Source organism: Heterobasidion irregulare (assembly GCF_000320585.1).
Source record: "Heterobasidion irregulare TC 32-1 unplaced genomic scaffold scaffold_11, whole genome shotgun sequence".
Taxonomy (NCBI): Eukaryota; Fungi; Basidiomycota; class Agaricomycetes; order Russulales; family Bondarzewiaceae; genus Heterobasidion; species Heterobasidion irregulare.
The window spans coordinates 450106-467615 of record NW_009258207.1 but is presented as its reverse complement, the minus strand read 5'-3'; the positions used below and the strand labels follow the sequence as shown (position 1 = coordinate 467615).

The window sequence follows — 17510 nt, the reverse complement described above, 5'->3', positions numbered from 1 at the left end:
CTCCGGATGCTCATTGCTACCTCCTCAGGCAAGGATGGAGGCCTCAGCACCAATGATTTGGCATAGAGTTTGTCGTCTGGGCAAGGATCCTCAAGGACGAGCCATCGGTATCAGCGGTGCCAGGGTTGTCTGTACTCCAATGGTATGAGTCGCATGATCGTGCACAGCTGCAATGGGTGGATCCCCCAAAAGAGTGTCTTGTGTCCCTATTGTCCTCGACAATCCATTTTGGCCCTGATTGAGTCTCTTAAATCTTAACAAAAGATTGATGTTGACATTCTGTGACCAAACATGGCAGATGAGGCATGATCAATCATTGGACATAGTCATTCCGTATGCACCACGGTCACTGTTCCATCACCTCTATCAGTTGCTGTTATCTGAAGCCCATCCCCAACAGTGCATGTATCTCCAGTCTGACCAAGTCGATCCATAGTGCATAGGAAATGTGATTAAATCACTGAGCACTGCCTGCCTTCAGTGAGATACAAGGCCGACTCAAATGTGTTAAAATACTCACAAGGACACGACAGGCAGCCCCCGATGCCACCAAAAGATTTCCACCAATGCACAGAGAGTGAGTGATGCAACACAGAATTTCAATGGTTTTATGAGCAAATTTGGTCACTCAGTCACATGTGTGATCCTCGCACCTTACTGATTTTTTGTCATCCAACCCAGCAACCAGCATTCTTGGAGACTTACCACTAACCACATCCTGCATCTATGGATATGGAATATGAAGACCATGGCTCAACACCTTTTCAACCTCCTGCAACGGGCATATAAGGACATCGCTATGACACACTGGGAAGGTTGTCATTAAGGTCATATATGCCGACCGCTGTGCGGCCCCATTCCACGCAGCTTGGAGGACAGGCAACTACAGAGACTGCGCCATACAACATGTCCTACAGGCACTCAATGACACGCTTGCCTAGCCCCTTCACACAGCCTCCCTCTGCTTATGTGAAAACCACTCCCACACAGCACACTGCGGGACATCGCTAGGAAGCCCTGAAGACATGGTCAGACAGAATCGCCATCCAGAAGAATCTGACAATGCCCCAGATAGAAGAGCTTCGGGCTATTATCAATATAAGCCACTGATATCTCCAGCGGAAGCGACACAGCCTGACCACGATAAATATAGCTTGGATGCAACTTGGATCCTGGTGATCTGTGCATCTGAGTGTGGCAGATGGCGCAGAATTACTAGCTCTTGAACCGCATGGAAAGAATGGAAGAAGAAATCGCACGTATTGTAATGACTGTCACCGAGCTCAAAGTGCAGAAGGACAGCCTTTTCCAGCTCAGCACGGAGCAAAAGGTCTGCTTCTCATGCCCGACTCATTCAATACTTATGCACACATACTGGACAGGCATTGGTAGGCAACTTGGCAAAGGACATGATATTCAACCCCAAACAGATAATATGGATGCAAATCCCTATGGAGCTTCATGTGAGTTTAAGACTATTTGTGAAGACTTGCGACTGACATAGGCATGAATCAGCAAATAGTGATGGCCCATGAGCTTTTCAGCGAGGTTGCGGGCAACGACTTCCGTGAGAAGATACTTCTCAATGAGTGTAAAGAGATGGGCCGTAATGCTCGCACACAAGTACACTTGGCAGTGAGTGATTTTGTTGAGGTATATGATGCACACCTGATCTAAGAAGGTTGTTTAGGTCCTTGACAGTCTGGCGGGCAAGAACACGACAAATTTAGAATGGGCGACATATCACATGGCTGAGAAATTCCGCCAGGGAAGGCCTGGCAGTATGCTGCCTATTGACTATTAGCTCCATGTGGCTGTACTTGTGAGTTCTCCTCCCTCTCATAGTGTAACAGACTAAAACATGCAACAACAGCGCCGGTATTCTATCGAGAACAAGAAGGAATACCTTGAGGGTCTTCAGGCGACCTTTTTGGCAGGAGAGGATGAAGGCAACAAAAGCACGACACTTCAACTAACGAGGAAGAGAAAGGGGACTGGAAAAGTACCCAAGGGCCATGATTTTTGGGTCAAACTGGAAGTGTGGTTTGCCACCAAGGTGCAGGCATGGGGCAGTAACAAAAGTTCCCCCACTTGGGAGCAGTAAGTATCATCTCATCTTTGTTATGAGCTTGGACACATTAACAGACTTGTGAACATGGCAGATACATTATCGAGACAGTCTGTCTTGACCTTAAAAGGTTCCGAGAGGGACCGGTGATACGCTAGAGGTAGCTCTAAGTGCCGGGCACAACACCAAAACAACCTCTAATGCAGGGGGGTGCTGGAGCTAGTATCTAATACACAAGGAATTGTTAGTGATGACTTTAGAAATCGATGGCATACTGAGAAGCAACGGGGAGTATGAGATTATAGTGCCCGAACGGTTTCGGGACTGCGCCGAACACCGACCGAACGTTCGGTCGGTCGAGTCGGGATTCGGTCGGTAACGAGAAGGTAGTGTCGCGACCGACAACTACGTGCTTCAAGAGCCACACGGGACTCTGACAATATACGAGGGAGGATGGGGTACGAGCGAAGAGACGAGTACGAACGCGAATGAGGCCGAACGACGAGGATGACAAGTTTTCGGGAGTCGATGAAGACGATTTCGATGGCTGAGACGAGTGTGAATGAGCTCTGAACTGTGGGGTGCGAAAGCTGGTTTATTCCAGAGTTGTATGTAGGTTTTTATAGTAAACAGCGCCCCTAAATAAAATATCGAACCCGAAATGAGAGTAGATGTCGAATGGGCGCCAAGCCCCAGCGATCAGAGAAGATAAGAAGGTAGGTGAGATGTCCATATGGGTTCCGAAGGTGATAAGGTAAAAGGTAATCAGTGATGTCGAAATCCCGAACGTTCGGGATCCGTCGCCCGAGCGTAGGTAGCAGGAACAGGCGTTGGAGAGCCAATGAAAAATAAAGAAGAGGTATTGTACGACCAGGGTGGCCAAGCAATGGTGCAAGATCGCGTTTGACCGACCATGCGGAAGTCAGGAAGATAAGCGATAAGGACCGACCGACTCACGGAGGACATCGGCCGATACGGAATACTGGCTCCGATCTCGTAAACACTTATCGTAACACTCCTATGCGGTCATGGTAAGTACGTGAAGTGTGGGCAAACTGACCCAAGTGCTGCCGAACGTCCTTCGGTGGCTTGTCGTCGGTCGGGTAGGGACCGACCGTGTTCGGTAAAAGTCAGCGTCTTCGGTACTTGTCGAGCGCTGTTCGGTATCTCCCCAAAGCTTCCCGAATACCTCCCTTGGACCCTAGCGCGGGTGCATGCTCATCACCGGGGATGCTCATGGAGCATCTTCCTAAATCTATGACCCTATCTTGTTCTGGGGACGAAGCTGCACCCAGGACTGCAAACTTCAGCAGCACTGGTGCAGGAAGTATTGTGCCACCCATAGGAAATGCATCTTGCTCGAACATCTTAGGTATGATCATATGATTATTCACGATAGCGAGAAATCATGTAAATAAGGGCATTATCATTGAGCAAAAATTGCCTGTCTCATTTCTGGTGTGTGTGACGAATGGTGACAGTGCCATCGATGTGACGTGAGGGTCACACTACTCCATCTTCTTGTCGCTGCCACATCATCAACAGCTGCGTCCTCCTCTGTTGTGCATTTGAGGCTTCATCTTTTGGCCCACGGACTCTTAATACAAGACACTAAACACTTGTCAAGCTCAGACGAACAATATGCTTTCTGGGAATCTTCTGGCTATGACGCAATATCTGGCTATGACCTTGGACACTGGGCTATTGGCAACTGACTTGCACCTGGCTTATACTAGTCCTCTGTCTGATCTAGGATGTATGGATGAGGACATCTGGGTGCTGAGATAGCTGACAGCTGGGTATCTCTGGGACAATCTTGCTGACATGGGACCTTTTTTTGGTGCAGATGTGCCTATCATCCTTATGGTAGGCTCTTGATAGATCTCTCATGCCTATGTGCTGCTACATATCTGGTGCTCTGTTCTATCTATCGTAAGTCTTTTGATTCCTATACTTATTTGTCTCTCTAATATGAGTATCACAGTCAGCTATTGTCATCAATCCATGGTGCTTTCACTTGACCACCAAAAGTAGTACGTTGTGTGCAAGAACTCTCCTGGGCAATGTACCGGATATGTTGGATGTGATGAGCTGTATAGGGCTCAGGTGTGGTCAGTGCTGGGTGTCCTGCAAAGGCTTTACAGGTACTTGGTGAGCTATCACTATCCACATATTCCGATGCCATTTTGTTGTATGGATATGGTACAATAAATATTTGATAGCAATATATTTTTTATTTCTTTTATTATGATATCACAGTGCGATAAATGGCAAGATAAGTCCTAAATGGGACATATCTGTCAATAGGCAGTGGTGGGGTGCATATGATGCTAAAATGATGATGCTGAAGTGATGCTGAAGTGAATTCAGTGTCACCCTCAATTAAGACATGGTGGGCATGATCTCAGCACCACATTCTTGATGTGACAGCCAGTTCACCTAGACTCCATCCAGTCATTCTCAATCTCAGCATCATGCTGGTTTAGGTGCTGGCGGTGTATGAATATGTCAAATAATGTATTCTCTTATAATATAATTATCCTAATTTCCTTCTTGAATGCTAGAAACATCTGGAAAACCACCCCTTTGTATTAAGCTCTAATTAGCTATAATTGATGCTCTACTATACTAAATTATGAAATATTAGGATTAGACATTTTTAGCTTACCCCCCTCTAAACCTGTTCTAATCAGACATAATTTTCCTAAATTACAAATTATTAGGATTGATTATAACTTGAAATTTTGGAAAAATCATAATAAATCAAGCATCACAGTTCTCATAGCCTTCTTATAGAGTCATATCTATTAGAGCACTAGTTCAATACCTAAACACAAAATATACCTTATAACAAACTTGCTTTCTGCCAGAGTTGAACCAACAACCTCATGTATGCAAGCACCCAGGACAGATGCTCTAAGCCACTAAGCCACAAGGTCTAAGATATGAACTTGGTAATCTAAATACGTAGACATAATATAGACAACCTCAACATCTCTGATTTTATTTAACATTTATCTTTCCTCTATCTTATAAATAAATAGGTCAATAAATACACAAAAAGCCAGGTCTTTTAGGATTTAGTTTAAACACTAGCTAAGAAGATAATAAACCAATGGAAAATCAATAATACACTTTATATAGGATAAAAATAAATTATGGCACTTATACAATTTGGACTGAGAATGTGTAAAACTATGATTGAGTGTAATATTCAATGGGACTCTACTAGTATAAACAATGCTACCTGAATTTGTAAATTTGATCAAAAACATGATTATGAATAATCAAGATCCAATAAGAGAGAGGGGTTTTCCAAATAGCCACTAGTGAGGTAGAGGGTGGGGACAAGGGTATGGCATGCCTATATATAAATAAGCACAAGATTGTTGGAGGTAATCTTAATATGCTTAATGCATATATTTCCTATATGGCAGGCAAATATATCATTCTGGCACCACATACTAATATGACTGTCTTTTTCACAGCCTAATAGCTAGAGGAAAACACCAAGTTTGAGCATCTTCTGTATAACAAGGCAATGAACAATATAAATAGTGCTTAAAATTGTAATATCAATAGTGACGATGATTGTGTGCTGCACAAGACAGTATTAGCCACTATACTAATAGACAAGGTCTATAAGGCTGCATATAGCATATCCCTAAGTCCAACCCATATGTTGTGTCCTATAATGACCAGTAGCAGGCATTGGCTAACAATGACAACTTTAATGATCTTGTGTGCAAGGACAAGGTACCTAGGTCTTCATAGCCTCTTGTGGCAGCTGCCAAGCTGCCAACAAAGTGGCTGAGGGCATCAATGCATATTTCTCTCTTTCTATATCCCTTATAAAAGCAGCTGGAAAGTCAGCAAAAGAGCTACAAGATAATGGTATAGGCATATATGAAGGAGAGTAATATGCTGAAATAGTATAGAATGTGCCACATCTTTACCTTCTCACTGATAGACCAGTAGTACTTACTATTTTCTACTGATAATTAAAGACTTCTTAGTATAGAATTAGTGCTAATATCATGAAATTAGAAACCAATCTAATGCTCACAATATGTTGCTCCCAATTAGGAAATTAGACACTTTTAGATACTATTAACACTTTTAGATACTTTTAGACACTATTAGATATAATCCGGAGCTAATATAAGGGGGTGTTTTTAAAGATGAAGAGGTCATCCTTCAATAGTACATTAACTGTTAAGCCACTAAGCTTATAACATGCACTTGATACACTAAGAGGAGTTCTCTAGGCTAACAGTTATGGCCCAACAAATAAAGACTATTGCACATTTTTGGGCTTGTACTAGGAAGTCTTGGTTACTGTTAATCTGATCCTTGAAAAGGTGGAGGAGATGTTGATTAACTATAGGACAATGTTTGTTAGATACTGGGAGGTCTTCTCTAATATAACAGATAACTTCTGGCAGTGGTAGAGGATAATAAAGGCCTTAAGACAAGTCCAGTGCTTTGTCAGACTAAGTGGATCTAGCAGAGTTTACAAAGTGTGGGCTGAAAGGGCCAGATGCTAGACACAGTGCAAAGATTGAGATGTATACAAAGTGAATGAGCTGATCTTCTAAGAAGCTCAGCTCCCCTATATATAGTACAGGCTATTTAGGGTGGGATAGACATAGGGTCCATGCTTCTAAATGCTAAGTAATCTGCAGTCATGTTTTGTACTCCACAGCTCTTTGATATAACCATATATAGTAAGTATATCAAATGTTTGTCCACAGCAATATCAAATAGAACTCAATCACAATCGATATCAGTAAGCCATATAAGAGGAGGAGAAGAATGAGTCATAATATCATAAGCATTCATATGTCAGCATGTAAATGGTAATCAGTCTGAGTCTGGGTCATGTGCATATCTCATAACCATGTCCTGAGTCACATGCCTAGACATGTGTCAAGTCACAGTCCTAGTCATCAACATTTAAGTCCAAAGAGACACCTGACCTTTCTTTCCATCCATGTGTGAAGCACCTGTTAGAATGCAGTCCTAATATTAACTTTGATCAAATCCTTGCTAGCCATTACTCTATCAAGAGCACTAACATGTAAGTCAAGACCCTTATTAAAGGGGTTGAAATTTACTCCAAAAGAGTCAAAGTCAATTGCTCAATTTCCAACCATGGTGAATAGACCATAGCCTAGAATAGCTATGCACAAGCTGTGCAATATCTCTATTTACACCATGCTAAATAGCCCTCTACCTATGCTGAACAAATCTCTTCTATCTTTGCTTCTAATTAACTAGCACTTATCTACTAAGTCATTAGCTATGACAAGGCAATTAGATCTCAAGTCACATCCTACAATAACTCCCTCCTTATGGATTTCTTCAAAGATCTTTTCGCCCTCTATGTTAGCTATAAAGAAGCAGCTTCTTTATCAAGTGCTCTAAAAGTACAAGGCTTCTAAGGACAAACTCTCAAAATTTGCCAATGCTTCAATCAAGGAATCTATAAAGCCACTAATAGCTGCTATTACCAACACTCTTTACTCTTCTGAGCAAATACTTATACAGCCATCAGCTGCCCATGATCCTCCTCAGAAGTTAAATGAGACTCCTACCTACATAAACAAGCAACCTTGATTCTTTTGTAATCTCCTTTAGAACAATTATAAAACTATCATCACTTCTTTTACTATAGCAATAGAGACCACACCTTTGTTGCCTATCCTACCTGCTTCTGAATTCTTGAACAGTGTTATAATCAAAACAGTTGCTGAAAACCCATCCTTATTTTTAATTATGATGTCCATTAATATCTCTTACTTTGAATCACTTTTTGCTTCTTATTCAAACTATGAGCTTGTTGATTCTATTGCTCATAGTCTCTATGAAGGATTTTAGCTTTACACCAACACTACAATTGAAGGCTATCTTGATACTTGGGATAAATATCTTCCTCAACATAATCTATCGATTGAAGTTTTTTTCTTTTTAGATGCTTAATGCTGGAAGGAAGAATGACTTGGTCATTTTTCTACTCTATTTACTACTATAAATGAGCCACTTTTTCTAGGCATATGCAGCATGCTTGTATATACTATTCTCAAACCAAATTCCTCAAAACTCTGGATAATTGTTGACCACTTTATAGGACTCTTTGCTTTAAATATAATAATCCTATATAAAGCTATTATGACCCATCTAGATAATATACAAGACTTTGGTTATAATTTACTTGCCACTTGGCAATCTTTTGGAAATGCCCTTGTCTAGCTTTTCAAGTAAGATATCTTGTAAGCCTACCAACAGATGCCACTGTATCTGCTTTGGCAATTATAGCAGATTGTTATTGTCAATAGTGTTCATTGTATTGACCATTGCAACAACTTTGGACACTAAGCTGCTAAAAAAATTTAGTATATATTTATGAGTCTAGTCTTGTAGATCACAATTTATATCAAGTATGTCCTTGTTCTCTTAGCATATGTTAATAACACATTCTCTCATAATCATTGTATTTACCTCATTTATTGTATACCATATGGTGTATATAAACAACCTTAACTCCTTTCTCTTTAGGATAAAATAAGTCTACCACATAAAAAACCAAAACAAGAGTTTGGTACTTCTTTAACTATTATTGGCTTTTATATTGATCCTAGGTCTATGACTATTACTTTGGCCAACTCTGCTTATAATGTGCTAGTTGCCCAAGTATAGTTATTTCTTGCTAATGATATTATCCACCACCGCTAACTAATAGAGTAGCAATAACTTATTGGATGAATTTACTGGACTCTTAATATTGCCCTATTGATGTGTCCTACCATATAGTCATCCTATATAAAAATCTTGAGCAAAACTCAGTGAAATCAGTTTATTTATATTGATAAAGATGTCCAACACAATCTTTTATAGTTTGCAGATACTTCTAATCATGAGGAGGTATTCATCTGCTCTATGCTTAAGCCTAGGACCCCTCTGATACAGATATTTGTTTATATTGCAATACCTCATTAATAGGATTGGCTTTCTGGTCTCCTACCTGCATGTTGGCTTTTACTTCTAAAATTCCACCTGTAGCATCTAATGCAGACATTTTTTGGTATAAAGCATTAGCTGTTGTTTCTACCTTATAATGGGCTACTGCTTTATGTGTACTCCCTTGTTTTTTAGCAATCTATACAGACAACCTTAATATGGTGCAAATATTTAACTTATTATATGCATTACCCTCCATTTACAATAATATTCTCTTTCCCACTATCCATCTCCTCTAATAACACTCAAATATTGATCTGCATATTTTTTATATCTCTAGTGAGAGGAACTATGTTGCTAACACTATTTCTTATTACCTTTTCAATATCTCTATCTAACATATTTCTGCTCTGATAGTCTTTCCACTTGCACCCTCTTAAGATAATCTAGGGGCTATGCCCTTATATTGAACATCTTGCCCTTGTTTTGGCAATCTCCTCACATGCCATGGATAAGAGAGTATCTAATTCATGAATATGCCATCATATTAGGGCATGTGATTAAATTGACAATATGAGCTTCTTATTTATTAGCATTACAATCCTACCTAATTTTCTGCAAAGCTTATAATTTTCCTATTGACTCTACCCCTAACACCCTCCCATTCTATACTATCTATATGTATCATCATACACAACTATAGTTGGTTGCTTCTTACCTTTCTAGCATTGCAAATTAGATTAAACCTTACTTTCCAAATGCTCATGTCATCCATACCTCTATATTTATCTTGTAGACTCTTGTTGGTGCTCAAAAAGAGTTTAGCTCTTACACTTTGTGCAAACATCTACTCTCTATCAAAAATTTAACAGATTTTATTATACCTTTACCAAATCTATTCTATAATCTCCTATTCCTTTTGATTATCCTTTGTGGATTTTTTGCTCTCCATTGCCTAGGAGAACTTACTCAACCAGATGATTTGTCTTTTTGTAACTTTTAAAAAGTGATCAAATAGTCTTCTATTACTATCACCTATAACATACTTTCTTACAGGCTTCTAAGCTATAAAGCTAATTGTTTCTTTAAAGGTAACATAATACTCATTGTATGCTGTTTATCTGATCCTGATCCTCATAGATGGTTTTTGGTTATCTTGCTTCTGAGGCTCACTCTTTCCTTTATAATTATTTTTTTGGCTTTGTGCTGATGGCACAATTTCTTTATACTCGTAGTACCTTGGTTGCCTTCACTTCTGTCTCCCTTCTATATTTGCAGATCACTCTTTATATTCTAGCAGTACAACCTTTTTTACATCCACTGGCTAGCTAGATAGCTATATTCCAGCACTTGGGTATTAGACTTTAGAGGCTTTCTATGTATACATTTGCAAAAATCCTGTTTTGATATAGGCTCTACTTCATAGTGCTTATTTTAGCTCTGCTATCCAACTCTGAACAATATTCTATAATTCTCACTACTAGCCTTTCCTATCTATTTTCCAATATAATATACACTCCAAAGAGGGCATCAATTTTGCCTAAAAACTTTGTGCTCACTTTCTAAGGCATAGACTAATTAGTCATGTTTAAACTGTTGTTAATGTAAGTCTAATTGGTTAAGCCTATCTAGCTATATGTGGGTCACTTTCCATAGCCACTACTAGGCTTGCTTTGCTCTTACTAGAGCAGCTTTCGCTCACTGTGTTGGAATCAATGCTATGCACAATATATACATACATCCCTGCTATAGCACTTTGTGGAATTGATCTGTAAGCACATGGTCTATTTTTATGAAGAGGTACCACATGGTCATGGCCTCACACTTTAAGTAGAGGTTCTAGTTTGCCAGTCACCTATAATCTACTAAGCCTCTATGTAGATACTGTATCTGCACCCTTATACCTCCTACCTCTACCATCTTTTGTGATTCTATGACATCTCAATAATGTCATGATCATATTCAAATAAACTCCTTTAAGAAACTCTCCACTTTCACACTGTTATTATTCTAAGCAGCAACATGGATTCCTCTTGCAAAATAGCTTAGCAGGCCAGGAAAATGATATCAGAGTTAGGTTTGTTTTTATAAGTCAAATTTTAACACTGGCATCTATGTGTACTATTTAGATTTTATAAAATGGGGGGGGGGGCTTTGGATAGTCAGACAAGTGACTCCCAAGATGCCTGTTTCCTCACATTATCTCTGTATTTCTATCCTCTTTGTTATAGTCTATCTAAGAACCTAGGATTATCTGGCTTCACCCATCAGGCAGGTCTGCTAGAGTCATCACTGCAGTCTATAGCTGTGACACCATGTGCTCTACTACAAGGGCCTATGCCACCTTATGATGATTTGGTGGCCAAGCATCACATTCTCCTATTACTAGAGTTGTGTGCACATCCCACCTGCAAGAAGCAATAATTGGTGTATTTCCTGAAAGAGCTTGATATAGTTTGGAAGAGGTTGAGGTCCCTGGAAGAGGAGTTAGTTACTGGTACTGATATGCTTACTTGGTCAGTCATTTACTTGCTTATTTGACCATCTCTTGTAGTATCTGACAATTTGGTATATATGACAGTGGGGTCTGCTCATTAAAGACAATGATCAGACTCAAGAGGACCCATAAGGATGTGCATGAAAAGTATCCTAATAATATGAAGGCCAAAAAGCAGGCATTTCATAAGTATGGTCTTTTGAACATTTGATTGTATAACCATAATGAAACAACTTTGAGCCAAACAGATGTCTATGGCCCTCAAATGAGACTACTAGAAATTTGGACAACCTCAAATGACAGTAGAGATTCTCAAGAAGATAATACTGGATCTCTGGCAAGCCATAATAAAAGATGCTATAGCAGCAGTGAGTGGTGAGAGTAGAATGCAGTTACAGAAATAGTGACACTGTCATACTAATTGGTATTATGAGGCCAAGCATAGTGTACTAAATCATTTTATTACAATCTATAATTTTTTACAAGGATGTCCATATCCTAATGGCATTAATGAGTGCGTCTAATAAAGTGGCAGAAAGTGGATGTTTTGCATGAGCTCACAAATTTAACATGATTTAATAAGTGAAATTGAAGATTATATTCTAAAAGCCTTTACATTGTAGCTAGATGGTGAACCAGGTATGTTGTACATAGATCCAATGCCTAGCTACCAGACAAGCTGGAACCAGCCTGGTACTATTACAATAATTAGCTAGATGTGACCCCTCATCTGTATGGAGGCCACATAGTCATAATAGGGTAAGCCAGGGTTACACATGGCATGGCTAAGACACATCATTGCATGTGAGGTGTAGACCTTTAGACAGGAGTTCCACACTCTGATATAACCAATTAGTTATTGATAACAGAGAACTAGATGCCTACTTTTATTATAGCAGGGATGCTTTAAGTGCCAGACTCAACTACTGTTGAGTCTTAGTTCTTATGACCATCCTACCAAGTCTGCTTTCTATCCTATCTCTATAAGATTTTCTACTAACTAATATTACAATTGCCATGCTAGGCTGTAGCACACAATATTTATTGACCTTCTGTTCTAACCCTTATTTTGCAGCTTTTCTTAAATCTTTTGTAGTATACTTTTCACATAGTATGGTCTTTATCCCTAACAACTTGTACTTAAGATAAAAATGCCTGTGGCACTCTCTTTAGAGAGTGCTAATTTTGCCTACAAACTTTATGTACACTCTCTGAGGCACAGACCAATTAGACCATATACATACTATATATATACTATCTAGTTACTATTTACAACTATTTACTTAAAAATATCATGTATAAACTAAATAGTTAGAGCCTTAAATACCCAAAGGTATTATCTGGAACAATAATTAAATAAACACTAGGTATATCTGGAAAAACAGAAAACCCTAATTATATCTAAAAGCAAAACCATTCTTTACCATAATAATGTGCAATCCAATGAATAAGTAGTATGGAATTAGATATCTCTATGGCTAGCAGCCAGTATATATTCTCTTAATACTGATACTTTCCTTCAACCACATATACTTATTTTTTCCTTCAATCAGGTATATATTTATATATTTATAAGAATAGCTTAAAGAGCCTTATCTTACTACCTTATTCCTTAGCTCCTTATTTTCTTTCTTTTTCCCTTATTATAAATGAAACTACTATATTTGAACCTGTTATTTTGTAAAATCCTCCTTAGTGCCTAGTGTTATGAACTGCTCGTTCGGTAACCCCAAGAGTAGGAGGTTCTTCCCTAGGTCACTCAAAGAGGTTATGTGGAACGATGGTCTCGACTGTACGTGTAGCACAGGAGCCAGAGGTATATTGTGATGTAGCAATGAAGAGTCCTGTATGTGAAGATACAGGAGAACGAAGAGAATAGACTGAAGAACCTCAGCCTACTCTATAGGCCTTTTATACTACTTTAGAAAATAGGGCGTGAGAATACCGTATATGTATCTGTAGGTATTCTCTAAGTCGTCTCTCTCAATAACAACTACTCTTGTGCTTCTCCGTTCGTCTCCTTCTGGCCAGGAAAGACTAGGAGCTTGATGCCCGGTGTGTGAGTAGTTTGTAAGGCGGCATTCTATGCCCGGCGCAATATGGCTCATGATACTTGACCAACGATAAGGTGATCCATTGGGAGTGGATGACCAAGGTTATTATCTATACCTTGTTGTACGCCTCACCTTGTGAGGCCGCTTGATATTTGTGATGATCGTGTCGGAATTGACCGCCATTAAGGCCCGACAGAACGTGATCATAACAATACCCCCTTTCTACGTCCTATTCACCTGGTAGGACAGCGCTTTGTGCTTCATCGCCACTCCATATACGATTTGCTTTCTTGATCCAAAAACTGGTCTCCGGATGCGACTTCCGGGATATGACTTCGTTTTCTGGGAGGAAGACCGACTTACATCGTTTGATCCTCTAGGAGTTTTCCATCTCCGTTGAGCTGTTTGTTTCTCGGCCATAACGCAGGGGTACCACTCCCTGGGCCACTAGGATGTTCTTTCTTCACCCCTCGGTTGTTGTGATCTTTCCTGGGTTCTCAAGCCAGGATGTCAGTCCGGTCGGTCTCCGGACAGGTGTCAAGAAAGGCGTATGAATGCGAATGGTGTCTGGATGAATAGAAACTCTAGCATGTGGGTTCCAATTTGTGTCATCAGGTTCTTCTTCTTCCTTCTCCGAGGGCCAAACCTCAGTGTTTCCAGGATAGTCGTCTATCCTCATGACTTGTTAGTTCCTCTTGACGACAAAGCATGCCCACGGACAAGTAGGTTGATCGCTTTATCAAGGCTTAGGCCTACTTTTCCAGGCTACCCTATCGTCGTCCCAAGCAGTATCGCTCCCATACGGTGAGCTCATCTCCGGTGAGGTTGCTAGCCAAATCCCAAGCAGTATTGTCCCCATACGGTGGACTCATCTCCGGTGAGGCAGTTTACGGCGTCCAGAGTTTGTTTGTCACAAACGTGGGCCTATGGTGGGGAATACCACGTGTAGTGTTGGGTTCGAGGCAAGGATGTGAAGAGAATTAGACTAGAAGGGCACCGTGAGGAGCAAGGAGGAGTCTGACTCCTTCTCCAAATCGGCCCATTCACATGCACGAATAGATCTCAAGACCACAGCTGATATATTGTTCGGGTTGCGAGATATATCCACAATGCAGTTTAAACATCTTGCCGGACATTCCGTAGTTTATCGTTGTTGCGGACGAAGACCTAGTTTTACGTCGTTGCGGATGACAGTAGTTTTACATTGTTTCGGATGTCATTAAGGCGCCCTGCGCTGCCTAGTAGTTTACTTCTAGGTCATTGCGGACCTTCTTCATCATCAACATGGAATATCTGTGGGGAAAGATGTTTCTGCACGCCGGACCATTCATTGGTTATGTGCATAGGGCCCTAGACCAGACTTTATCCTGCAGATTCTACTGAGGCATGATGGGGACAGTTTATACTATATCAAACCGGATAACTTATAACGTCTCAATATTATGAGACCACTCAGTTTAACACTGTGAGGTAGGCGGTCTATCGTCTGACTATGTCCCTCAAGTCACGATAGGCTTTTCCTCCCAAGGATGAAGGTAGTTTACCGTCATTTCGGACGTCGTCGACACATTTTTGTCAAAAATGATGTCGACCGATGGTCCCTGTACCAAAAGGGACAAATAGTTTAACGTCATCTCGGACGGTTGATGACCAGGGTCGTGGTCAACAACCACAACTCCTATTTGGTAAGGAGCACATAGTTTAATGTCATTGCGGACGATCAGCACCAGGGTGGCCAATCACAACTCCCATGCAGTAAGGAGCAAGTAGTTTAACGTCATTGTGGACAGTTAGTGGCCAAGGTCGTGGCCATTAACCACAACTCCTATACGGTAAGGAGCAAGTAGTTTACCGTCATTGTGGACGTATTGGTGTCCAGGGGTATAGACATCAATGACAACCCCTAGGTCCAGGGGCACTAGTTTAACATTATCGCGGACACGTGGTATCTTGTCAAGATCGCCACGCACAATCCCTATGCTTGAAGGGACAAGTAGTTTAAAGTCATTTCGGACTATGGGGTGTCCCCACACTGAGGCGCAGCCCATGATCCCTAGAACGAAGGGACGGTAGTTTTACATCGTTTTGGATGCCCGTAGTTTACCGTCATTGTGGACGTCAATGCCATTTTCACATCAAAAATGGCCTTGAACAATCCCTAAGGCTGAGGGACGATAGTTTAATGTCGTTTCGGACACTCCGTAGTTTTTCGTCATTGCAGACGATCGGCGGAATAGACTTCTCCAAATGAGTGGCTCGCTTTTGTCGTTCTTCCACAATATGAGCCAAGGAGAGTCGCATGTTCTAGTTCCTTCCCACTATATTTTTGACTCGAGGCACATGTCCTAGTTGCCTCCTGACTAGGTCTTGGAGTGGAATTTCTTGTACTTCAACTCCAGGACTAGACTGAGCACGCCATGAAGAGATGCTTGCTCTTCCATGTCCCCAGACCCCTCGCTTGGATTTGAACCAAGTCAACCCGATATTCTTTTACCAAAAAGCAAGTGAATATTGAAGTGCTTCGACCTCTTACAGGCAGGGTTCTGCAATGCGGATCCTCCTGAAAATCCGCGCTTCACCAGAATACAACCACACTCCTTGGGTTAATGGTAGTTTTACGTCATCTCAGACGAGGATTAGTTTAACGTCATTGCGGACCCTAGTAGTTTATAGTCATTGCGGACCAAGCCTTTGGTAGTTTTACATTGTTCCGGATGTGTTTTATGGCCTCGCATTCCTTGGAGGAAGCTTGTGTAAGCAGAGGTAGCCAGGACTCTACTTATCTCATGCGCCAGCTGTAGGATCCCCTAATGTGGAAATGATACTGTAAAACGGGAGATCCAAAGTGGGACGTCCCAAAACACCGGTCAGACCTTGACTGTGAGGGTTCACTTAATGAGTTATGCATCATAATTCTTGGCTTCGGACTTGCAACCGGTTATGTATGGGCACTTCGCTGTACCAAGGCGAAGAGCCGGCTTGTCAACACCTACGAGTAGATATTTGTCATGTAGAGGGTTCCCTAATGCGGAAAAAACCCTGTAAAACTGAGGATCCAAATGGGACGCTTGGTGCATCTGTCAAATTAACTCTTTGACAGCGAGGATGTAGAAGAGTTCCGCCATAGGTCGTACGTGGAATTATGCCCGCTGTTGTCCTTGATTCGTTCCATCATTTGAACCAGGATGGATGGTCAGGTACTTCCCCTGCCTTCTTATCTTTTCACAGTTTTAAGACATGCAGGTCCGATAGTTTAGACGTCATTCCGGACGTGGGGTAGTTTAACGTCTCTTTCGGACGAGGTTGTACAGTTTAACGTCTTGAGGGACGAACCTAGTTTTACGTCGTTACGGACGATTCTAGTTTTAGGTCATTTCGGACCCTAGTGGGGAAAGAGTTCCTCAACTTCTTTACCCCCTTTCTTGCTCCGCAGTTAATCCTCCCTAGTAATCATAGGGTCCTTGGTAGCCATCGCCTTCTTCATCAGGTCAGTAATAAGGATCGGCATCATCATAATTTCCGGGATCATCTAGAGCATTCCATGCATTGAGCTCGGATTGAGTCCAAGAGCAATTTCTTCTAGCCTCCGAATCAGCGCGGCGAGTTCTGCGGCTACTTTGGTTATTCTGTCCCTCGTCTGTACGAAATCGAGTACTAGTAGGAGGCGTTCTAGGCCGGTGTCAAACACTCCCGCCAATAGTTGTTCTGCGGTGGAAGGTTAATAGTTGTTCTGCGGTGGAAGGTTGCCTGGGTTCCCCGACTCCTTCTTCCTTCATTTCTTCGATAGACGGGCGGTTCCTCCTCATCGGTACCCCCATGGGATAGGGGAAAATTTTGTATTCAGTGAGAGGAGAAGGTCGCGGGATTGCTATGCGCTGTATGAGTCTCTCATTGTCTCGGTGGAGAGCATTCCACGACCGTGTGCGGAGAC

The 17510-nt window shown here is 41.3% G+C and overlaps 1 protein-coding gene across 1 annotated transcript; it reads left to right on the top strand.

Moving 5' to 3' along the window:
• Positions 1–1267: 1267 nt before the first annotated feature.
• Positions 1268–2226, top strand: HETIRDRAFT_429903 (uncharacterized protein; the record flags this gene model as incomplete). Its single annotated transcript, XM_009553053.1, has 5 exons — positions 1268–1330; positions 1383–1463; positions 1516–1635; positions 1874–2100; positions 2163–2226. The coding sequence occupies 5 exons, from the start codon at positions 1268–1270 to the stop codon at positions 2224–2226; spliced, it is 555 nt and encodes a 184-aa protein (XP_009551348.1).
• Positions 2227–17510: the final 15284 nt, after the last annotated feature.